This window comes from Rhinolophus sinicus, chromosome 1 (assembly GCF_057876585.1).
Source record: "Rhinolophus sinicus isolate RSI-liver-muscle chromosome 1, RSI-T2T, whole genome shotgun sequence".
NCBI classification, from domain to species: domain Eukaryota; kingdom Metazoa; phylum Chordata; class Mammalia; order Chiroptera; family Rhinolophidae; genus Rhinolophus; species Rhinolophus sinicus.
The window spans coordinates 111,228,731-111,253,998 of NC_142501.1; the positions used below are offsets into that span (position 1 = coordinate 111,228,731).

Here is a 25,268-nt window from a genome sequence, read left to right on the forward strand (position 1 = left end):
TCCTCTCCTTCTCCCTAACTTTTACTTTTGAAAACCAAGTCCTTCTTATCATATGATTATAATACAACATTTTGATTCTCTTTAATATACTTTATAGTAAAGTATTTTTGCTTTACTAAACGACTATGTTTTATCATAGAACTTATATATATGGTTCACAAAGGATGAGTCTGTGAGACCCTTAAAATAACTTTTGTGCAATAAAAACACCTCCAAAATTACTGAAATATCATGTCTTTAAAAGCTGTATTGTTTGTATATATCACCTTCAAAGAAGTTTGGGTTAGGTCTATGACAGTTCATCAATATTGAATTTCACAAATACAATGTTCTTTAAACAACTGGGAATTATGACTGCATTGTAAATTAGACGGACACTATAAATCAAAAAGGCGATTGAGACCGAAGGCTGCACTCAATTCCTCTCGCTTTATTCTTGGTATAGGTGGGTGTAGGTCAGTGCCACATCTACCTACCAAGTGCTGCTTAAGCTTGGACAGAAATTTATTCAGTATTTTTTCATGATGTTCTTGAAACCTCAAGAGTTTAGGAAAACCATGGACAAAAAAGCCTAGAATACAAACATAAAAATAATATTTCATACACAGTATCACAAAAATCCCTATCTTAAAATGCAACATATTTCTTTGATTTTTAACTGTCAACAAAAAATAAATCCAGTAGTTCACCAAAATATTCTTCCTCCCCACCAAAAAAACAATTGTGTGTGAGCTTTGGTTAATGAAACTTGTAGTCTAGTATTCTAAAGCTCTCCTATAAACCTTTCACAAATACAAAAGAGGACAGAATATTTCTGAATTAAAAGTAAAACTAAGAAGCTAAGAAAAAAGTGGAAACTGAAGGCATTTATTAAGATTATCTGTTTTCTTCAAGTATTGGGCCATATCTTAAATATGCCAATTTTTATAGGTTATTCTAATCTTGATTTCCTGTCATTTACTGTTAGTACATCACATAACAAACATTTTATTTTATTACATAACAAACATTTTATTACTCTAACAATTTCATTAGTATCATGCTTCCAAAGTTTTTAACACTTTTTAATCCTTTCTATAAGTGATATTTAACATCAACTGCAATATACTGGCACTACATGATCACTGTTGAATCAAAAATTATATACTATCCCAATTGATTATACAATGTAATATATAAATAAGATTTCTAGATGGTAACCAATTCTAAATGGTAAGTTGTTATTAATTTTGTGTATTTAACTCATGGAACTTTGTATCTATTTTTATTCACAAGTTTCCTTTCAGATATGCTACACAACTCATTAAAAGGACATATACTCAATGCTTTATTATTTCTCCACATTAGTATTTAACAATCTGGGTTCTATGTAACTTTGAAAGATGTTAATAGATGTTCTGTTTATAAAAAAAGAATCCAGGGGAAACGTTGTATGTTATACATACCCTTCTTGGGTATGAGCTCATAATGGGTATGAGCTTCTTAATGTTTCTAAGTTGTTTCATAGGCTAAAGAAAACTTATTTTTAATTAACTCAGTCTTCCAAAATTACATGATTTTGGACTGCATCTGTTTCCAAAAAGTGAAACTATGTTCCTCTAAGAACCCAAGAAACACACTAGTGGGAAAATATTGCTTTATCATCTTTGAGGAAGGACTATTTCTTAACTAATTTTCAGTTTTCTACAGTGTGTGTAAAAATTTCCGGAGATAGAGATTTTATTCCTCCTTTAGTAATATTTAGTAATATTTTCCAGTGAAATGGTTTCATAAAAAAAAATTCCATATCTCTCTGTGAAATGGTCAATTTGATAGGAACGAGAATTAGAAGAATTTCAAGAAACAGTGTGACTGTGAAAGAAGCAATGCCCTTCAGCAGTAAACACTAGCTCAAGGCTGCTAAGATGCCTGACACGTATTTCTTCACTTTTCAGTTATAGCCCAGACTTGATATTTTAAATCTTGTTTTCTTCAGCTTTCATTTTATTCTATACATTTGTAAGTGATACATACAACTTTTATATAGGAAATGCAAAGAACTGTTGTAAGCTTTACTTCTAAAATTTCATAGGCAGACCTAGAAACAAATATCTCTAAGTACAAATTTATCCATAACAATAACCAAAACTGCACTGTAAATGTAAATGTTAGGGCAGCAAAATTAACATTGCTTTATAGATTACACTGGTGACATAATTGCTGAAAGTAAGCTATCAGATATGTTTAAAAGAAAAGACTTTTCTGGAACCAGACAATCTTCCACATAATACACACTACTTAAATTGTAACATTGCACTGTCCTTGCACAAACATCAGCAGCACCGATGGCAAAGCAACACAAGGACTGATACGAGCAGAGTTAGGTTTTAAGATGCCTTTTTAAAATGATACTGTCTATTAAACAGCAGTTCGATATGTGTTTTTCCTTGGGAATTTATTTATGGGGCGCAAAGTGTCCAGAAACAGTTATGCAAGATAGTATTTACTAAAAACAATGTTTACAAGGGACACTGAAGGAGACAGCCAAATGCTAGCACACACATACCACACACAAAAAATATTCCCACAAAAACCACATGATAAGAATGTGAGATTTCACCTGAAATCTATGTAATTTTACTAACAATTGTCACCCCAATAAATTTAAAAAATAAATAAATAAATAAATAAATAAATAAATAAATAAATAAAAGAATGTGAGATTTAATAAACTATGGACATGGAAGGTCATCATTTGGAAAACGTTAAAATACCGCTTTATACATTGAAGTGATGTTTTGTGGTTCCCTGCCACATACAATTTAAATATTCACAAACAGAGCTTAAATGATCCATTCTTAGAGTGATAAGTGTTAAATTTTGTTTTTAATTTGGTATTATCATATGATGGCACTGGGAAAATAATTTTGCATTATATGGACAAATGTCACTTTATTTTCCAAGACAAGTTGTAATCCAAACTCTCTAAAATAAAGTTTATTGCACATGCTTGGCAAATATAATAAGGCAAAGGTTATTAAAAACAGTCTTTTAACTTGAAAATAAACCATGCAAGTCTTGAAATACGAAATAATAAAGTGCCCAGAAGGTGTTATCAGCCTTTTATGAAAAATGGAATCAATTTTACAGCTGAAAGAACTAAAACACATACTAGCATTACAAAACTACTTAATGATTCAGTACCTTTTCTTTAAATACTAAGTGTCATGTCTCAATTAATATTCTTTGACAAAGAGTTATACATCGCAATATCCAATCAACAATAAACATTTCACTGAAATAACTGGATGACTGTCTAAAAGTTTTGATCAAAAGACATCTTCCATTTCTCCCAATCATAGTTTTTCCTAAATTACTCCAAACGTAAATTAGTTTCTTCTAATTCATGGGGCAAGTAAGGAAAGCATTTTTAAATGCCAACAGTACACTGTAGGGAGAACACAAAGAACTATAAATGTGAACAGAAAAATTTAGAAAAGTTCAACAAAGAATGAAATAAGAAATTAGTAACGAACACTAATGACTGAATGAGCCCCAAGACAAAAAGTTTTTGTATAATACTTAGTTCTATGAAGCATCTTCCACAGTCTGTTTTTCATTTACCTTTCTTCTCCCCCTTGCTTATTGTTTATGATAAACTCTGCAGTTTTCCTACCGTGCATGGCATGTTTGGGGCCTGAGAAGAGTTTGACCAGGGCCCAGAAGGCGTCTTCTTCATTCATATACATAAGGAGCAAAGCTGTGATCTGGCTCATCCCCTGACAGTATCCAACTTCCTAAGGAGTAAAGGAGAACAAAGAAACGGGGACTTTAGATCAAATTACATGTATATGCACATATCCAAGCTGGCCCGTAAAATTATCCCAGAACGCCTAAACACATTATGTCATGAGCAATTCTACATGAGAAAACAGTACAATCTTTACACCACTGAGCCACTCACTATGAAAGAAGAAAATTGTGTTCAAGAATAAATGTAGAGGTGTGGACGGAATCTAAACCTACATGGATTTTTTATTGTCCCCTGTTCCATACTGTTATGCCCTCTGTAAAGAGCCCTAATGGCTGCTTTTTCTTTTTTTATTCCTCTTCTTTGCTCAGATGCTGGCAAATCTCTCTCTCCGACAGGCCCCAGTTCGCTGTCTGGTCTCCTCTCAGTTCTAGACCTTTACATAGACTCAGGTGGGGACACCGATCCAGCCTATGCCCTTCTCTGGGAAGTGCCCACTCTCCCCAAATCCCCTGCATGTAACGTGGCCTAGGGATTCATGTTGATGCCACATGACCCAAAGCCGATGGAACAGAAGAGGACACCGGACCCCAGGGAAACAATGAACGGCCTGCACTGACTAATCACAAACTCTCTAGGAAATCTTAACACAGCCAGGGACTATCAGATGGTGTACACTTGAACAGAACATGGTACAATTCACGTTCTAGAGGTCACAGTGAGTCTATGGGCGCAGTCTTAGCCATGGAAAAACTGGTAAGTAGGCAAAGGAAACAATCTGGAGAGAGAAGCAGTGGAATAAACAATCACAGAGATAATCAGAGTCCACATGGGGCCCCAGAATGGAAGCGATAAAACGGTAGTTCCTTGAGCTGACGGCTTCTCACTTTCCAACTCCGACTCCCGTGAGGCCCAGCTTCTTCATTTCTGTGAGAAGATCCTTGAATAAACTCTTTTTTAACTTGCCCTAGTTTGAGAATTTCTGTCCCTTGTAACTTAACGGTTTTAATTACAATAGAAAGCATATAATCCAAGGTTCAAGGCTGTCCTCCCAGGAACCTAGTCAACAAGCATTTATTTAACATCCAAATTACATTCAACGCTAACTGATCTTTCCCCAAAATCTCATCTCCCCCCAGAATGATAAATGTTCATTACCGGAAAGGTTAGTTTGAGCCTGCTCTTGGGGACAGCAAACAGGCACAGGTGGTATCCTAGTGGGACCTCACAAAATGGACAAAATGTAACCTTGCGTCAAGCAAAAATTAATCTAGCTACCAACTTCCTGTGCTTCTAGCCCTGCTGGTTCCCAGTCCTTCTTGCTTAAAATAAAAACAAAACAGGCCTTTTGAGCCATGCTTTTGCTTGGGGGATGGTTCCTGTCCCTTTGGAGTGTACTTTCTCTTCTACTAATGGGCCCTTGAGGCACTGCCTTCTGCTCGGGTCTGCTCCTACCTCTTTGGAGTGTACTTTTTCTTCTAATAAACTGCTCTTTCACCACTTAAACAAACAAACACACAACAACAACAACATGAGAATAATGAAACAAACAGTTTGGAGAAGGGAAAAGTGAGATTTGCTGCGTGCCATGGTCTCCCCACTCTACCTCCCTTGCTCTCAGGCCCAGGGTTACCATAAGGGCCTTGCAGAGACCCACAGAGCTCAAGAGACAGCGAGGCCGTCCGGCCCTGAGATGAAGAAATGTAGCCTAAAGGCCCGTCATAGGAAGGGAGTGCCGAGAGATCCCTCCAGTTCCTCAGGAGACAACTCCAAGGCCGAGGGCAGGCATGCTCTGACTTACCGTATTATAAATAGAATACGCAGCAAGAACATGGAATAGAGACTGCTGCCTAGAGAAAAGAGAGTTTACATTGAACACAACTTAGTTATTTCACACATTTTTAAAAATGAAAACTTTAAAAAAAATGAACAACAGGTAGACTGAAAATAAATAATCCAGATAAAATTGCCATTATAATAAAGAAATGATCCCAAGCTCAAATTTAAATACCCTATATGGTCTAAATTTGAGGCTAGATAACATTCATTTTGATAGAAAGGTTTTATACCAAAAACATAAAGGGCTTCACAGTTTCTTAAATTTGTTGGCCTCTTTGGTTGAGCTTATTCTCACTATCAGATCATCCCCACAGAAGCAGCTGGCTTGACAGAACTGTGGAACTGGCTTCGGGCGGCTGTCATGGTGCCAGCTGGGCACAAAACCTACAGGCCTGGGCAGCGCCCTCCAGGAGACTGTGTCTCGATCAGCCTCCAACAGATGCGGCTGTCTCTCCCGTAGCCGGAGTCAGGGGTGGAAATGGGAGAGGCCCCAGTCACTGTTACCCCGGTATTCCACTAGCAAATGCTGCTTTCCCTTCCCGTGGATGGTAGGCTCTCTGCCTACAGGTCTTAGCTCCAAAGAGGAATGCTTCCACCAGGAGACACAAAAGACATTCTACTGAACTGGAAGTGAGACTGCCACCGGCCACTTCAGGCTCCTCATGTCTCCAAATCAACAGGCAACGAAGGAGGAGACAGTACTGGCTGGGTGACTGACCTGACTACTAAGGAGAAAGTGAGCTGCTACTACACAACGGACGTGAGGAAGAGAGTGTCTCAAATACAGGAGAACACTCAGGGTGCCTCTTAGTTATTACCAAGCGCTGGGATGCAAGTCAATGGAAAACCACAACAATCTAGTTCAGGCAGGACTGCTAATGGTCCCGACCCCTTAGGAATAAAGGTTTCGCTCACTCCACCAGGTAAAGCACCACCACCAGCTGAAGGCAAACGCAATATGGAACGGGTGTTGGAAAGGGAGTTACATACCGGCTAGGAGGGACCACAGCCCAGTCGCAGGAAGGATGACTATAAATACTGTCTTTCTTCCTTACTTCGGTACATGCATATATGTTATAAACATTGTACTTTCTTCCTTTGCTTTTCCCTTACCATTTTACATAAGATGTATTGATAAACGTTAACTTTGTATCATAGTAATTAAGTTGTAAGATATTAAAGCAGAAGAGTGAACATCACCCAAAGATTTTGCATCCTTTTGTGGGGAAAGGGTTAACATGTTTTCCGTCATAAGCAGAGCAGTTGTATCCAGTTGTGTGAAGTATGAGGTCCTTATTCTTTGGAAATGAAATTGACAAGGAGGGGCTGTGATGGCCAGCTTTTTAGTCAACTTGGCTAGGCCATGATACCCAGTGATTCAAGCACTCATCGAGGTGTTGCTGTAAAGAAGGTAATGTGCAGGTGTGACTGCAATCCTTAGTGAGCTGACGTTAAACGGGGGAGGTCGCCCGCGATCGTCTGGTCAGGCCGGATTCAGTGAAAAGGCTGGGGGAGCAGGGCTGCGGCCCCTTACAGAAGAAACCCCTCCTGTGGACGACAGCTGCGGCTCATGCCCGAGTCCCAGCCTGCCCTCTGGATGGGCTGCCTGTGAACTTGGACTTGCCTAGTGAGCCCCCACAACTGTGTCAGCCAATTCCTCACAATTCTTAATAGCTATCTCTTACCTGTTTCTGTTTTTATGGCTGAACCCCAGCCACTACCGAGGTCAGCAAAACTGTACCTTTCATTCATAACTGTCATAGTCATTTCATTCACTCATTCCCCCCACCTTTTTTTAGTTTCATCTATGCACAGGGTCAAGGCCATAGAGATTTTATTTAGCAATGACATGGTTCTGGAAAAGCAACACAATCTCTCAGTTCTTTTCTAAGACTTTAAATAAGAGTACCTACCATATTTTTAAGAATTCCCAAATCATAAGATGATTCTCTACCAATTTTATAGCACCAAATGTGTCAAAATTTTAAAAATTTAAGTTAAATTAGGACTAAGTTTCACACAACATGGACCAACTGATCTGCAAAAGCTTAAGCCTGAGGATGTGAATCAAAATTACAGTCTATGCGAGACATTCTAACGCGCACATCTTCAATTAGTAAAGACTTGGATACAGACTATTTACAAACACTATTTACACTGCACAAATATGAAACTTTACTTACTTAACACCGTATCTGTCTCTAAACATAATATGGTCCCTAAATGTACGGTTGACATCGAGGTCTATTTGTCTGATATCAGGTGAACAGCCCCGTGCTCTGTGTTTTAATTTCTGAAGAGGAAAAAGAGGGGAAGAAAGCACATTGTTATGGAAATCAGTCGAAAAGTCTATGACAAATAGTAAAATAATTCTCATTTACAAAGTTCTCTCACTTTAGGAAAATCATTCCCATGGTTCAGACATGAAAACAATGCGAAGTTTCTCTCCCATCCATGCCCATCTCTCCGACTCCCACCCTCTCCCTCTTCCCACCACGTCTTTGCCCTCCTATGCTGTCGACAGAGGTAGATTTTAACTTTGGATAGAGAACGTTTGGGAGTTTGCATCGCTGCGACCACATAAAAGCTCTTCACAGCTGCGCCATGCAGCCCACTGCGACTTCCTTTTTCTTCCCGGCACAGTATTTCCATTTTCCTTGGAGCTGATCACTGCATTATTGCTTGCTTTGCTTGTTTTCTACATAGTTGTCACTAACTCAATCCCAAACTCACTTTCAGCTGCATAAGTCTCCTCTGACAATGTTCAGACAGAAGGGGTATTCTCTCAATTTCAGTGTCTTGCAGACATCACTCCCAGAGCTTTGTGACCTGCTCGGGTCTGGGCGGCCACACAGCTGGTGTCTTGGGGGCCTCCCTTCACCATCTGCTAGGTCTCTCTTTGTTTGGGTCCCCTGTTTCCTGCATCTCACTTCTTCTTTCCTGCTTTATTCCCTTGTCCTGGAGGAGCACATCCGCCGGTGGGGTAGCCCCTGTGAATAGGTGTATGGAAGAAACATTTTTTTGAAACGTCGAATGTTTGATAGCTACCCTCTTTCTTAACTATTTGGCTATTATGAATTCTAAGTTGGAAAATATTGTTGGTCAAAAGGCAATGCCTTCACTGTCTTCTAGTTTCCGGTGTTGCCATTTTCATTCTTGCTTCTTTATATGATACCTGTTTTTGTCTCTAGAAGCTTGTAGGAGTTTTTCTTCATGTCTGAAACTTCACATTTCTAGGCTTGGTCTGGATCTAGTTTTATCCACAGGGTTGGACACTTAATGGATCTTTTCAATCTTAAAAACTCACACATCTCTCAGTTCTGAGAAATTGTCTTTACTAATTCCTTTGTTGATTTCTGCAACCTCCTCCCACATTTCACCCCCCACCCCCACCCCCATTTTCTCTTTCTGGAACTCTTACTGTTACAGTGTGGGATCTTCTGGGCTGTTATTTAGTTTTCTCATATCTTTCTCCATTACTTTCCATCTCTTTGACTTTATCATCTACTTTCTGGGAAACTTCTCTAATTGTTATTTTCAAGCCCACCTCTAAAATCTTTCATTCTATTATCATTTTTATATTCATAAGTTCTTTGTTGTTCTCAAATGTTCCTTTTTATAGCATTCTTTATTTGTTTTATGGATGCAGTATCTATTTTATTCCTCTGAAGACATTAATGACAGCATTTTTTAAGTGTTCTCCTTTTGCTACAGTCTGTTTCTTACAAGTTGCTTTTTTCCATTTGTTCTCCTTTGTCCTTCACATTAGCTGCTTTCCTCAAATGAACAGTGACTTCACTGTCTGCTTATATTTAAAAGCAGGACACTGAAAAGCTGGTGGCACGCTCTGGGTGCAGAGGTGGGGCTTCACAACTGTGTCTTCACTGGCTGGACAGTTTCACTGGGGTTCCCCTAAAGTCTGTATCTTTGGGTTTATTTTCTTAGGTTGCTCAGATTCCCCCGAGAAGGCTCTTCTGCTCTCCTGCCGAAGTTCTGGGAGCAGTGTGGAGGAAAAGGCTGAATGCCCCAAATCCAGATGCTCGATTCCTGTGTGCTTTCATTCCAGCTGCCCCACCCTCAGTGGTGTCTGTGTTCCCTCTGGTGGCGTGTGGGGGTGGGGGGTTAAACCCGTCTGTCCTCTCCAAACAGTAACCCTCCCGTCTCCTGCCAGGTGGATGCCAGGACTTAGGGGCTCCAACTGCTTCTGCAACACACTTTCAATCATGTCTACTGTTTGTAGCTTCACTTCCACTTCCAGAGGTACCTGCAATTGGCAATTACTAAGCCTTTTGAAGATTCTGAAATAAAAAATCAGGTGCTTCTCCAATTTCTCACTGCCAGCTTTTGACTCGTTTTCTGGAGTTCGGTAAGATTACTAAATGTCCAAGTTCTACTTTCCAAAAATTGGCAGCTGTTATCTCGTCTCCTATTTTCTATTCCTTATGGGTTCGTCTTTTGAAACACTCTCTGCTGTCAATTTAGTGGCATTTCAGAGGGGAGGGGCACTAAATGAGTATGTTCAATCTCCCATGTTTAACCAGATGGGAGATTAAAATTTATATTAATTTATACTTAACCATGCTTAAGTATAATTAAGCATATGTTTTACTGACTCACTTACCATGTGCTGGTAATATATATTTCCACTAAAATCAATTCCAAAAAAAGTATATAAGAACATAACTGATAATTCCTGACTTAAGCTAAATGTGAAAGGAAGGTTCTCTGGGATATGTGGTTGTTAAATGTTCTGTGAGTACGCGTATTTTTGTGTTTTGAGGTGGAGCTCAGAGAACGGCAGTTTCTATAGCATTTTAAAACATAAAGAGTAACCACATTATTCTTCAGAGTTCTGAAGACAGAGGCCGATATTTATAGTATTGTACTGAAATCATACAACCACTGAAATACTATGTATACTGTTTCTGATATATGTTGGCCAGAAGACATTATAAAAATTTAGCTTTAAAACTCATCTTTATATATTTGTTCTTTAAATATCTGGGGGGGAAAGATAATGGATAAGTAGAGAGGTTCAATTATTGTTCTACAGGCTTCCTGGTAAAACATAAGATGTCGAAACACAGAAAGAAAATGTTTGACAAGACATAATACAGTATGATTTAAAATAAAATTTAGTTGAAAGGGAGAAAAACACCCAAACACAACTATAATATCACCTTCTCTAGAAGACAAGAAAATCTGACATAAAAAAACAAAACACCTCACAACAGAAACAAAGTCCAGTTAAGTCAGTAAAAAAATAATAGGGCAGAAAGATTATTTATGTCCTAGAATGTTTCCAAGCTAACGTGCAGCATACAGGAAATCAAGCATATTTCTTATCTTAATGAAAGGCGGTTAGCCGCTTGTACAATTATCCCTGAGACTGGGTGGGTTGAGATCCATGAGTGTCACAATAACATAAGAGTAAACATCTTATTTAAAAGAAAAAGGATCTAATGAACCTATAAAGCGAAGGGCAGAAGTACTGTGGAAAGCATTTAGATGAAAAACTGGCACTGTGGGTTTGGCCTGCAAAATTATTAAGCTCCCCTAAGGCTGTAGATGAGGTGCTACCGCACATTGTATCACTGGGCGCAAGAGAGACAAATAACTGAGACACAGTGAGGAGAACAGCAGAACAGGTCAGATCACCGGGTCAGGAGCCAGGGTGACCGGACAATCTGAGAAAAACATTAGTAGATTAAGAAAAGATAGTTTCAGTCTTATTAAATTTCCAACTTGAGGAGAGCAATTTATACCACTTTTGCAAAAGGAGAGTTAAAAAAGAGTGACCAGGAAAGACTTTGGTTAAATAATGATGCTGAGGGAAACTCAAATAGTAAAAGTGATGTTTATGATGACAGTATTGAAAATTATAAGCTTGAAAGTCTTGGTGGGAATGTCATTTCTCTTCTTGTTGTTATTTTATGATTGGCTTTTATTAAATGGCTCTCTCACATTAACCAGTCACTGGAAAACATCTTACTCTATGTAGAAAAAGTCTAAAATATAACCAAAAACCACAGTTCTAATATTAGCATGGATACTGGACAGTTTCTCTAAAATTCATGTTTACCCAGAACCTATGAATATGACCTGATTTGGAAATAGGGTCTTTGAAGATGCAATCAAATTAAGATGAGGTTGTACTGGGTTAGGGTGGAACCTAAATTTAATGATGGGTGTCCTTATAAGGCGAGACGCAGAGACTCGAGACACACCCCGTGAAGAAGGCCACGTGAAGATGGAGGCAGAGACCAGAGTGAAGCCTGCCCAAGCCAAGGGATGCCAAGGATGCTGCTGACGCCAGCGCCAGCAAGAGGCGAGGAACGGGTCCCCAGAGCCTTGAGAGAGCCTGGGCCTGCTGGCAACCTTGATTTCAGACTCTATCCTCTACCAGTGTGAGAAAATAAATGTCCGTTGTTTTAAGCCACTCAGTTTGTGGTACTTTGTTATGTCAGCCCAAGGAAACAAATGCAGCATGCTAAATAAAAGTAATTCACTTCTTTTATTAAGCAAATATTTACTGAGCCCCTACCACGCACCAGCCACACTTACTATGAGTCGCTGGGGTCACATTTTATATATGTTCCCTCAGACACCATTTTCAACACTAGCTGTACAACTATAACACTAAAAGCAAATATTTAATCAACAGTCTAAAATAATCTGAAACTCTACAATTCTGAGACATAAACTCATAGTCTGTGTAGGGTCCAATCAGCTAATTTAAAAAATCTTAAGTCATACAAAATGAGTAGTTCTTTAAATGAAGCAGTATTTATTACCTTTCATCTTGACGAAATTTTACATGTATATATGAAAAAGAAAAGACAATATTCAAAGAGCACTCCAACGTCCCTTCTATAACTGAAATTGGGTTTAAATAATAAATATTTTTTCTTTTTTCCATTTATATTATTTTAATTTATTCTACTTATATACGTTTCCTGAGAAACATATTTCAAAATGATTTTTGAATATGTTTCTTTCTCTTTCCAAAGGTTAATATAAAATTTAAGTTTAGAAGGGATATAGACGAGATGATAAAGAAGCAAATTTAATGCAATAGCTAATTTAAGGAACACGTTACCAATCACTGAGTTACAATTTAACTTTTTATTAATAAATAATAAAATCTAGAGATACCCTAATAATCTTCAAGGAAAATTCTTCTTTTTTGCACTTACAAGAAAACAGTCAATCATATACAGGCAGTTGTCAGATAACTTGAATTCTGCTATTATTTTCCCATAAACTCTAAAAGTGACAACATAAATCTCTTTATTAATATACATTGCAAACAAGCAGCTACAACTAGATCTTAGTAAATTTTTCTCATGAATATGCCCCAATATTGATTGATTATTTCAAGTATTCGAAAAGCACTTGACATTTACTAATTGATACAGAAAATAACATTTTCACTGAAGTATTTGTTTGAAATTTAGGAAGTAGACTGCAATAAACAGAACCATCAGAATAAATCAACAGACAATAGGTCTATAAAACCCAATGTAATATCATTTTAATAGACTTTCAAATGATGATATGAATATCTTACATCACCTTTAAAGCTAAAAGAAAGGAATTTTACTTTTGAATTCCAAAATAACAGGTTGGCTCCAGGTACTCACACTATAAAGGTCCCTTGTTTCTTCTTTCATTTTAGGAATCTCAAGGAGCAGAGACCAGACTTCACCTCGGAGCTGGAGTGGGACCCCTTTGTAAATTCTCCTATGAAACTTAGTAAAAGAAACATAAATTGCAGTTACAAACCGACAAAAGCTTAGACTAGTCCCTTAAATGAAACTAATTAGTATTTGTTAGTCTTTTATTGTCAAAGTATCCATGATAATTAATGGACACATTTTTAACATGGCACGTGGATCCTATCGTCTCTACTTTTCAGATCCTAATAGACATATATGCAGAAATGGTAAAATAAGTAAGAAAATGTTAAATATGATAAGTACATTAATAATTACAAAGGTGTTACCTAAATGACAGGAAAGCATAATCAGTGCTCTTTTTAAATTGCGAACTTCTGATTTACACATTCCCTGTAGATATAATTAACTAGCTACATACTTTCTTCCTTTTAATCCATACAACTGAAAGCCTCCAAATAGCAAAAGGATGCCTTGTGCCAAAAGGGTTGGCCTGGAGTGTGGAGACTGCTATCTAACTCCTAATCTCTTTCCCATTACCTTCTCTTTGGGGCTGCCAAGAAGACAGCAAGTTCATAATCTCAGTTAATTCCACCCACAATTTTCAGTTCTCTCTCTCTCTCTCTCTCTCTCTCTCTCTCTCTCTCTCTCTCTCACACACACACACACACACACACACACACACACACACACACTCACTCACTCACTCACTCACTCCCTCTTCCTTCTCCTGTTTCCAATTCTTGATAGTTTCTTCAGGAAAACCTTTGTCCTTTTCTTAATGACATTGATCCTACCTGATCAGACAACAATAGTGATAGACCTCCATCAGGAAGGAATGCCATGACTTTTGAATGAAATTAGCCATAAAACGTAGTATCATCAACTCTTTGGGTACTTGAAAGTATACTGCTAATACTCTATGGATCTGAGTCTATACTGAGAAGACTCAGTATACTTTTCCATCTTCCTGTACCTGTATCTTTTTCTTCTAGGTTAATTACTCAAAATAACATACAAACCTACTATGCTCAATACAAAGTTTGAATAAAACTTCAAAACTTACAAGTAGCTGTCCAAACAAGGACATGATTAAACAAATTATGGCAGAAACCTTAAGGAGTGAGGTAAAGATAGGTACATAATTACTTTTATGATCAAAATAATAGATTTTAGTAGTATGGCTAAAAATAATGTAAGATGCAAGTTCTAATAACTGAAATGTTGGTGAGCTATGAACTACTAAGCAGAGCTTCAACCTCTACTCCTATACTACTGAGATTTCTAAAAGCTTCAGTAACTCAGTCATGATGCAGCTTAAGAAACCGATTATATGGTTTAAAATGAGTGACACTGCAGAGCAACTTTTACTGCGAAACACTGAATGCTGTGAAGATGAGTCAATTAGATAATTCCATACATAATTTCAGTTTTGTTCTTTTGGTATAAACATAATATGCCTCAAATTTTACATTTCAGCAGATAGTGATGAAAATCGTAGAAATTTTAACTCCTGCAGTAGCTCTAACTGGACGATTATATACAGAACGACGGTGTACACCAGACTCTGCACCCTGTAACATTTCCCACGCACTAAACACTTACCACCATTAAATGCAAACTGAGTGTGGTAAAAAAGCAAGTGACTTATTTCCTAAAGAAAGTCTGTAATCTGTAATTCACATCAAAATTATAATAAACTGTACTTTTTAAAGGAATATCATCCACTAAAAGTAACTTCAAATTATCTCTTAAATTTCCAGAGTGAACATGCTACACTGTAAACATCTGATATGAATATCAGGAAGTGTAGAAATAATTGCAAATGTGAAAGTGAAATTTTAATAATCAAGTAGAATATGATAGCAGGTAAACAGATTAACTTTGATGGACTTGATTCCCATTAAACAGATTTTCCAATGAGTAGTAGAACAATAGCTCTAACACGTATTTGTTAAACTAAACTACTTGGAAAGACTTTTTTTTTTTTTTTTTTGTGGATTAAACATTTTATTTTAGATTGTTTTATGAATTTCACATTTTTAGAGATGGTATGGGCTTTTGTTTTAAATTAAAGTTTATTGGGGTGACAACTGTTAGTAAAGTTACAAAGATTTCAGGTGTACAATTCTGTGATACATCATCTATAAATCCCATTGTGTGTTTACCACCCAGAGTCAGTTCTCCTTCCATCACCATATATTTGATCCCCTTTACCCTCCTCTACCACCCTCCTCCCCCTGGTAACCATTAAACTATTGTCTGTGTCTATGCGTTTTTGTTTCTCATTTGTTTGTCTTGTTCTTTTCTTGTTTTTTGTTTATATACCACATATCAGTGAAATCATATGGTTCTCTGCTTTTTCTGTCTGACTTATTTCGCTTAGCATTATAATCTCAAAATCCATCCATGTTGTCACAAATGGTTCTATTTCATCTTTTCTAACCGCCGAATAGTATTCCATTGTGTATATATACCACAACTTCTTCATCCATTCATCTATCGAAGGACATTTTGGTTGTTTCCATGTCTTGGCCACTGTAAATAAAGCTGCAGTGAACATTGGAGTACACGTGTCTTTAAGGATAAATGTTTTCAGATTATTTGGGTAGATACCCAAGAGAGGGATTGCTGGGTCATATGGTAACTCTGTTCGTAATTTTTTGAGGAACCTCCACACTGCCTTCCATAGCGGCTGCACCAGCTTGCATTCCCACCAACAGTGTATGAGGGTTCCTTTTTCTCCACAGCCTCTCCAACACTTGTTACTATTTGTCTTGTTGACGATAGTCATTCTAACATGGGTGAGGTGATATCTCATTGTGGTTTTTATTTGCATTTCTCTGATGATTAGTGATGTTGAGCATTTTTTCATATGTCTATTTGCCATTTGTGTGTCCTCTTTGGAGAAATATCTCTTCAGGTCCTCTGCCCACTTTGGAAAGACTTTTGACATTACTTTATTGCTTTCATTCAATTCTGCACTCAACAATTGTACATAAATTACTGTCTATTATGTATCCTAAAGTTTAATCTAGATTGAACATGAAAACACCCATCAAATTGCCATGATTAATTGGGAAGAAATAAAAGAGAAATTTCATAAAAAAGTAATGGTCCCAGTGCTACTCCAGGGCATTAAAATGAAAGATTAGGCACATACAGAAAAGGCCGAAAAAGAAACATTGATAGTGTCTTTATCATTATCAATAGCAACAGTTAAAAGCTACTTTTACTGAGCATTTACTGTGTGCAGGAAACTATTTTAACCTGTTTACAGATATTTATTTCATTTAATCATATCAACAACTCTATGAGATGTTATTATCCCAATTTTATAGATATTGGAAGTACATCGCAGAGAGGTTGAATAACTTGTCAAAAGCCACACCTAAGATATTACCAGTTAGTAAAACATATTGTTTTATACTTTATAAAAAACAAGGACTATCTTCCCAAGATCATAGTGTACATAGTATCCACTGTTCTGCTCAATTGGACTTACTAAAACACATGGAACAGGAAAGTATTATGGAAATCTGAGCAAAAAGCATTAAAATAGAGAATAAAATTATATCTAAAACTTAAAAAAAAAAACATAAAAAGGATGAATCTGGAATTCAAGCTGTGAGAGGTAATGAAGTGAAACGTGTACACAAAGGTACATATAAAAGAAAATAATTAAATTATGAAACCCTAAAATAAGAATTTTAAGTTCTGCTTATTGTTTTTCAAACACTTCTACTCTTACATGACAGGCTAACTTGTTAGGGTTACATATCTTTCCTCACAAATTTTCAACTTTGTAGAAATTTTGGAAATTTTGTAAAACAAAGTAAGAATTATATCAAAGCACAAAAGTTATAATAATAAAATTTGTTTATTTATTCTCCAGAACAGCAGTCCAGTTTACGTTTGTTGAGGCTCTTTCAACTGACAAAGTAGTACGTCATATTTTCTATAACAACTCAGAAAACCAAGGTACAGAGAAGTGGCTTGCTTAGGTCAAAGAATTCCATCTTTTTATTCTTCCTTCCTGCCACTCACACCGCCTCCTAGAGATTACAGCGTTATTAAAGCAGCAGAAGTCATCAGTAGATGATGATAGTTGGTTGTCCCAACTCCTAAATGAACATCATTCACTCATTCGTTCTTTCATTCATTCTAAAAAGAAACTTTGTAATGACAGTCTGCTTTGTAGCCAACACCTATTAGGTACTATGGTTACAAACATGAAAAAACTCTGTGGAGCTCACAGTGTAGTGTGGAAGATACATGTATAAGCAGACACTTAGAGCATAAACAGATAACGCCACATACCCTAACTGCTGTCAGAGCTGAGCATCCCAGCCTGATGGGAGAAGTACTGATGGAGACAGACTCCCTAGAGGTGGGCCAGCGTGGGGAAAGGAGAATGGTGGGCACCGCACTGTCCAGATCTGCAGGAGTGACATCAGGGGGCGGTGAGCTCTTATGTAGCAGGACACCTGACCTTCCATGGGGAACCAGAAAACATTTAGGGATAAAGGTGTTGGGGTGAGGCGTGAATCTGATGTGGTGGCCACTGTTTATTGGTCCAATATAGTGGCTCATCCTGAGACTGTATTAGAGATACTATAATAGAGGAAGGAAAAAGTGAGTTCTGCGGGTCAGGGAAGATGTCCTTCAGAGAAGACAATAATGAACTGAATACTGAAGGCTACACAGAGATCTGCCAGGAAGGGGAAATGAAGGTGGGGATGAGGGTGAGGTAACAAGGATGCATCAAATGCAGTAACAGTGTTGCTAACGGTTACTGGAGTCATCCGTTTGCAGCTCAATTTATCCCGTGTAATACTACATTTCTAAAGAGGTGGGTACTATTGTTATCAGCCCCATTTTACGGATGACACAATTAAGATGTAGACAGGTTAAGTAACTAGCTCAAAGTCATACAAAGTCATACAACCAATAAACTGTTAGAAGTGAAATTCAGATAGTCTGACCTCCGAGACCATGGTCTGCACAACCACGGTACAGAACTACTATATGTTGCATTTTAATAACATTTTCATATTCCAATTTGAAAAGTACTACCTTTAAAATTCTGTCATAATTTTATGAATATGATATATAAAATCTTTAAGAAAAATAAAAAAAGGTTGCCTGGAATCTACCTTACTTTCTAGTATCGTTGTTCACTTGCCGATAACAATCAACAAATCTATTTCAGTCACACAGATCCATTTAAAAAGCCATTCGCTAAAATAAAAATGAATTCCATGAAGGTAGGTGCAGTCGCTGTGAGCACACAGGCAACACAAACAGCCTTCAGGGAAACTTTGTCACTGAAGCTTGTATTCTGAAAATCCAAATATTCTCTGTGAGGGTTACATTTTTATTTCAAGATACTTCTGGAGATTTGTTTGTGTTATTACTATATAAGTATGGGATCTGTGGAGAGAAAACTTATACCTCCTCCTCCTGGAAGAGAAGAAAAATGTATGCTACTTTTTTACTTCAATGCAATTTAAAACTAGGTATGATTTGAAAGCAGCAATTCTTTGAGAAGGTGCTTTCTGTTTCACACCAAATTGGACATACATATCACCTAATAATTCTAGCATTATAGTTGTGGGAAAGTGCTTTAAAATTATACATCAAAGAAATAGGTTTGTTAAAATCTCTGTTACCGGGAACTCCATTAGCCCGAGCTGCTGTGCAGGATAATAGCTTAGCAGAATGGCTCATTTTACAGAGGCTTCCATGCTATCATAGATATATGTGTACTAGACGAGAACATAAAGCCACATAACTCTACAAATATTTTATTAGACTGAATGTGAGATTAAAGCGTAGGTGCAATGCACTGAAATTTATCCTGTAATTACCACTTGAGCAATCTTTCCACAAAGACAGAAGGTAAAGTACTTGTCAACTTTACGCCAACCTGAGAGATGGCAAAATATTAAATAAAAGCACAGGTGTGTAACTAATGTTCTACTTTGAACTGATTCCTCTTAAAAACATCTTAAATTCCAACCTAATGCTAAAACACTGATAATAAAATTGGCAACAAAAAAAATCAACTCACTCCTGATGAAAAAGTAAGAATCTAACAGACTTGCAATAAGGATACTTAGGATGCTCAAAAAGAGTGATGTGAGTCCTGTGACATACCCCATGACAAAAATATTTCCACGGTTAACTAAGTTTCACACAATTTAAGGTTCCTCTTAACAATTGCCACTGCGTGCTATAATGTTAAAGACTCTCAGGGGTCCTATAGTAAAGAAACCTTGCCGAACTATCATTAGCTCTGATTTTCCCAACTTGATTTCACAGGAGAGCCCTTTTCTCCTTAATAAAAAGCAACATTTACTGGCTGCACACTAAGGGTCAAGCACTATTCTATGTGCTTTACATGAATTCACATTTAACCCTCCAAACAACTCTGAGAGGTAGGTGCTATTATTATCCCCATTTTACAGATGAGCAAACAAAGTCAGCAAAGGTAAAAGACCTCCGCCCCGGTCGCACCGCTAGTAAAGTGGCAGAGATGGGGTGTGAACCCAGGACAGTCTGGCTTCAGCATCTGTTGCTTAACCAGTAGGCCAGATAGCTTCTATGCAATACCCATCAGAATCTAAAGAACTGATTTCTTTCCCTGGAATTCTTGTTTATATCTATGCAAAAAGGAAAAAAAATACATATTACACAGGAAAAAAAGTATAATGAAATAGACAGAAATCCTAACACTTAATTCAGTTGTGTTTTGCTGTACGACATGGAAGACTTCTTTTTTTTCCTTACTATTTTTTCATTGTCCACCTTCCTTCAAAACACTAACAGCAGTAGCTAACATTTACTGAATGCCTGCTATCTGCAAGGTGCATGCTGAGTGCTCTCCGTGCATTTAATCATTCACTCTCCATCCCTGTGAAATGGGTATGATTATCTCCACTTTACAGATGAGAAAACAGAGGCTTAGATGTCAGCAGTTCTCACAGCATGGTCCTGAGGTCACAGCTGTTCTCATAATAACACTGACATGTCAGTTGCCCTTTCACGATGGAGACCTTTGCACTGAGAACAAGAAGCAATGGCACCCTGACACAAACCATGACAGTCCTGTGGTAGTGGTCTCTGTATCAATCACTCACAGTTTAAACAAGTCAGTTTCACTTCAGATGAAGCAGAAAATTTTTAAGTGTGTCTTTCCTGGACCCAACAGCTCCAAGTCAAGTAGCTGTTTCAATCTAGTTGTGGAGGGCGCAGCTCACACTGACCCATGTGGGGATTGAACTGGCAACCCTGGTGTTATGAGCATCGTGCTCTAAGCAACTGAGCTAACCGGCTGCCCCAAGTACAAATTACTAACCTTATGAAACCTCTACTCTTGAATCCACATCTTATCACTATTCTGAGACGACCTGGTAGGTACACACAGAGCACTTTGCTGCATCCTCGAGGACGAAGCCGGACTCAAGGAAAGAACTTAGGAAATTGTCTGAATCATGATCTGAGCCAATCCCTTTTTGTGTGGAACACCTTAATACTTAAAAGAACAATTGGCGTACTTAACATTTTCTCAAAAATAAATGAAGAAGCTTGTCACTTTAAGGAAAATAACTGATAACATTTGGTGCCACAAATAACATTTGACCTTTCAAGAGAAAACCAGACTTTTGAAAAACTTCCACCATCATGCAACTTCACAATTAATGAGTATTTAAAGACTTTTCTGATGAGATTGGTGGTGATGTTAATAGATGTGTATTTTTTAAATTGGTTTAAAACAGCACAAACTCAATGCAGGGCAAGAAGATTTAAAGGGAGGTTTGCTAAAGCTTTTGGACAAAGAGATTGCTCTTGCTTCAGGAAAAGGTTTCCGAAGCCAGCCCTCTCTTTCCGAGCATGTGGGTATGAGGCCTGGAACTACTGCGCTGATTCTGATCCCAAAGGGAAGGCAACTTCAAGGTGAAGCTGACACAACAGAAGGCAGAGAAGAGAGATGGAAAGGAACTAAGTCACAGGCAACGTGACTGAGCAGCTGAGTTACATGACTCCTGAAACCCGTCCTCCCTCTGGACTCCAAGACATGCCCTTCATTGCTGAAACCAGTTTGAACTGGGCATTCTGTTACAACACAAAGACTCCTGATTTGAGGCAGTCCACTACATTAAACTAAACTAAAAAAGATTTTTTTTTAAAGAATAGGAATATAATACTCATAACTAAAGAGAAACTTTTACTGGGAAAATCCACATTGAACTTACATAGTTTCATCAGGAAGTAACATTATTTTTAATTACCTTTTCAGTGTTCTTATATTTTTCCCATCCTTTTAGCATTTTCAACCATTTAGTAGTTCTTTCAATTTCCAGTTGCTTTTGCTGAAATAAAATTGAAATCATCATTACTATTTGTTCAAGGCTTCTTTACTTACAAATTACAGAAAAATGTCAAAGAAAATGCTGCTAAAAAAAGGACTGCTAAAAAGTTATGCTATATTAGATAGCAAATATCCTATCTAACTTTTGAAAAGTTGGATCATTTTACATTTGTACCAGTAGTATACGGGGGCTAAAGTTAAGGTACACAGGAGGTACTCCATTGGGATGGGTAAAGAGAAAGAATTGTTTCAATTTCCCAACACACTGAAACTGATCACTGAAAACACGGTGTATTCTACAAATTTAAGCCAAAAGGAAATTTTAAAATATTTTAAAATATCTTTTAGGAAGCAACAAGAACATAATTTCAAAATTCCATTCTTTTTTTCCACAATTGTACTGAATTCTAGCATCTTAATATTTTCAGTGACAGAGTTGGTTTTTTTAAAGGAGAATTGGGTATTTATTGATTTGTGGAGTGGTTAACATATAATTGGCACTATGCTAGTAAAAAATTGTACAAAAATAAGTAACAAGTCGCTGCCCTAAAAAGGAAGTTCACCATTTGCTATGGACGACTGACGTGGAGATGCACACACTGCACTGTGACAGGTGCGACACAGGAATAGAAAGGGTAACGAAATCCACACGGGACATCAGAGGAGACGAGCCCTACGTGAAGAACTGAAGGATTATTAGGATTTCTCTGAAGCGCAATGTCATAGAGAATATTCTAAGAAGCATCAGTAGATGCAGTTCTGAGATAATTCAGCACTGTAAGGGGCTAAAAAAAGGGCAGCATCAGACGAGGCTGAAAACATTGTCTCGTATGTCACACTAAATTGGGAGTTGGGGCAAAGCTGGGGAATGGGGAAGGTGGTACAGAGAATGCTTCTTCCTCACTTCCTTGTTTGCCAAAATAGGTATTGTTTTCCTAAGTAACTGGGCCTGCTGTCCAATCTCTTACTCACTCCCAGGTAGGAGAGTGACTTACGTGATTAGTAAAATTAGATTAAGAACTGGGTGTACAGCCCTTGGTCCCTATTCTCGGCAGCCCAACAACTCTCCGAAAGCACATTTATACTCCATCCTTTCAGGCCAGAAAAAAACACCCTCCTCCTGTGGTGACCACAGAAGTAAGTCTGTCTCTTCCCAGGATTCAGGACCAGGACGCCCACTGCTGCTGCACACCTACCCCACATTCTCCCCTCGCTACTCTGCCCCAGGAAGGCGGGGGTGTCTGCTGTTTCCCCACTGCCCAGAGAAGTGCTGGGCACAGAATGGGGGGGGGGGGCACCTAGTTAATTATTTCATTTTCATGAGAACAAAATCGAGCAAAATTTTTACGTGTAAGTGAGCTGAGATTCTATTTTCTTTTCTGGAGGCCTCTGTAAGTACAATAAGCATGTGAATAAAAAGCAAAAGAAGTGGAAGACTACATCGGAAACTGTTCTGAGGACACATTTATGCTCAGAATGTATGCTCCCTACACCTCTAAGGTACGTATAGTAATCCCCATTTTGCAGATAAGGAAACAGAGGCACAGAGGGGTCAGGACTTGTCCAAATTCCCGTCTAGGAAGTTCAAGTCTGAAGAGCGGCTCAAAGGTGGGTTGGTTGGCGCCAGCACCTGCACTCTTAGCCCCATATCTTCCGTCTCTACTATAGTTCAGACAAACACATTCCTGGATGAAAGCAGTAGCTCCTTACTGACTGTCTCCAATCCTGCCTCAAACAGACAGATGGCATATGCCCACCAACAACATTTTCAGGTTTAAAAGAGGCATAAAATACCAAAGCAAATGCTGAACTAGGAAAAGATTCTCATCACTAAGAGTATTTTTAAAGAATTTTATTTTTAGGCATATTCTTTAAACTCTTTAATTACTTTTTTAACTCTTAATAAAAATTTTGATGGGCTTTTCATAATAAAACATGATCACTCACGAGCAAAAGATATTCTGTTATAATTCCCATTTTTCAAAAGACTAAGCATATTCTTCATTATATTATTAGTGATAAAATGTTGCAGATGGTTCCCGAAATATGTTTAATTTTAAAACTCAGTGGGGCACTGAAATCTAATTAATGTTCCCGCTAAATGTGACTTTAGAGAAGGCCAAGCTTTGAAAAATTAAGATTGATCTAAGCTGCCATTTGGTGTGTTTTTTTTTAATTCTTCTGCACTTCCTCCCTGACTTCTGCAAAGCATAATCCTTTTCTCCACCAACAGGAAAGCACCAAATAATTCAAGCCAACCCACGAGTATAATAACACACACTTTGCCAGGAACAGCCCTGCTGAGATCGAGCCCGACTCTTGAAATCTTTCATTTTTATGACTATGAATTATCAACAACTTACTTTAAGAAGTAGTTATTCTTTTTTGCAATGGCAAACATTTGTATTCTAATGCTTATCGTATATATATATATATACATGATTTTAAATGCTACAAATTTTCATATGCAAGGACAAAACACACATACACAATGTTAAGAACCATTAAATATGCTTTTCTTTCTCCTACAGCAAAAAAGCAAAAATGGGTAAAGCTCCCAGGCTATGGGATTTAAAAATTATATTAGCAGTTCAATCAGGTTTAAATGTTAACTCCATGATACCGTCAGTTCAACTACACTAGACCAGAATGCATGTAAATGTCTTTTCCCCAAACTCATGAATCTATAATTCATGGATAAAATCTCCTTTATCACCAAACATGCTACAGCTGACTGTTCTGTAATGTATTCTAACTTAAGAAATAACTGAAAACACATGTGACAAATGTGAACATAAGAGCTCTAAAATCCAGGCTCAGGAGCACCATCTTGCCGCGGTGGACTCAATAACACCAACACACAACAGCAAGTCAGAATTTCAACCTACAATTCCCACCAATACTTGAAACCCAACATATCCCAAACGACTTCCCGAACCACGCTGCTCCCACCCTTCTCTTCCTCACGTCGGGTACCAGCATCACTGCCTACTGAGTCAATGCAACCAGAACCTGAGGTTACTTCAGCCTTCATCTTCTCTTCCTTCCCGCATCCCAGCTACACTCTGCGGGCCGCGTCCCTGTCTCCTGCTTCCATCACATCCTCCGCCGAGCTCAGGCAGCCCTCACTCCGAGATGAAATCAGCAGCTGCTCACGGGCAGCCCTGCCTTCGGCCCACCTCCACACTACTGTCACAGATTTTAACATGCGTTGGAAATCCTTCACTGATTGCCCATTATCGACAAATGAAGTTCAAACTTCTACATGGATGGCCCTTCATAATATGGCCCTAACTCACCTTCCTGTTTCACTTCCTGCTACTTTTATGATTTAGCCACATTGAATTATTTGTCATTCCCAACACAATTGTATGTTCGTGCCGCTTTGACCAGTGTTTGCTATTCATCTGCGTGATGCTCTTCCTCACCATCATTTGGTGAAATCCTGTGCATCCTCTGAAGACCCAGCCAAATTTCAAAGGTCTGGAACCTTTCCCCAACGCCTCCAGGCCCCAAGCGAAATTAACTGTTTCCTTAGCATTTCAGGGCATGGACTAAGAACCCAGTGGGCCCGGGGTCAAATCTGAGTTCTGCCCCTTTCTATCTGTTTCATTTGGGGTAAGTCACTTCATCTTTCTGTATCTTTGTT

The 25,268-nt window shown here is 38.0% G+C and overlaps 1 protein-coding gene across 6 annotated transcripts in view; it reads right to left on the reverse strand.

Annotated features, from left to right (window-relative positions):
* Positions 1-25,268, reverse strand: part of USP6NL (USP6 N-terminal like) — a 227,002-nt gene that overhangs the window by 28,613 nt on the left and 173,121 nt on the right. For 5 of the 6 annotated variants that reach the window (XM_074324987.2, XM_074324988.2, XM_019738244.3 and 2 more), the window contains 6 exons: positions 21,540-21,620; positions 13,213-13,320; positions 7,753-7,862; positions 5,532-5,580; positions 3,656-3,776; positions 477-571 (listed from right to left, as the gene is read on the reverse strand). In XM_074324987.2, the coding sequence (XP_074181088.1) occupies positions 477-571; positions 3,656-3,776; positions 5,532-5,580; positions 7,753-7,862; positions 13,213-13,320; positions 21,540-21,620 (564 nt within the window). The remainder of the gene's footprint in view (positions 1-476; positions 572-3,655; positions 3,777-5,531; positions 5,581-7,752; positions 7,863-13,212; positions 13,321-21,539; positions 21,621-25,268) is intronic. The other variant, XM_088802337.1, reaches the window with a different exon arrangement.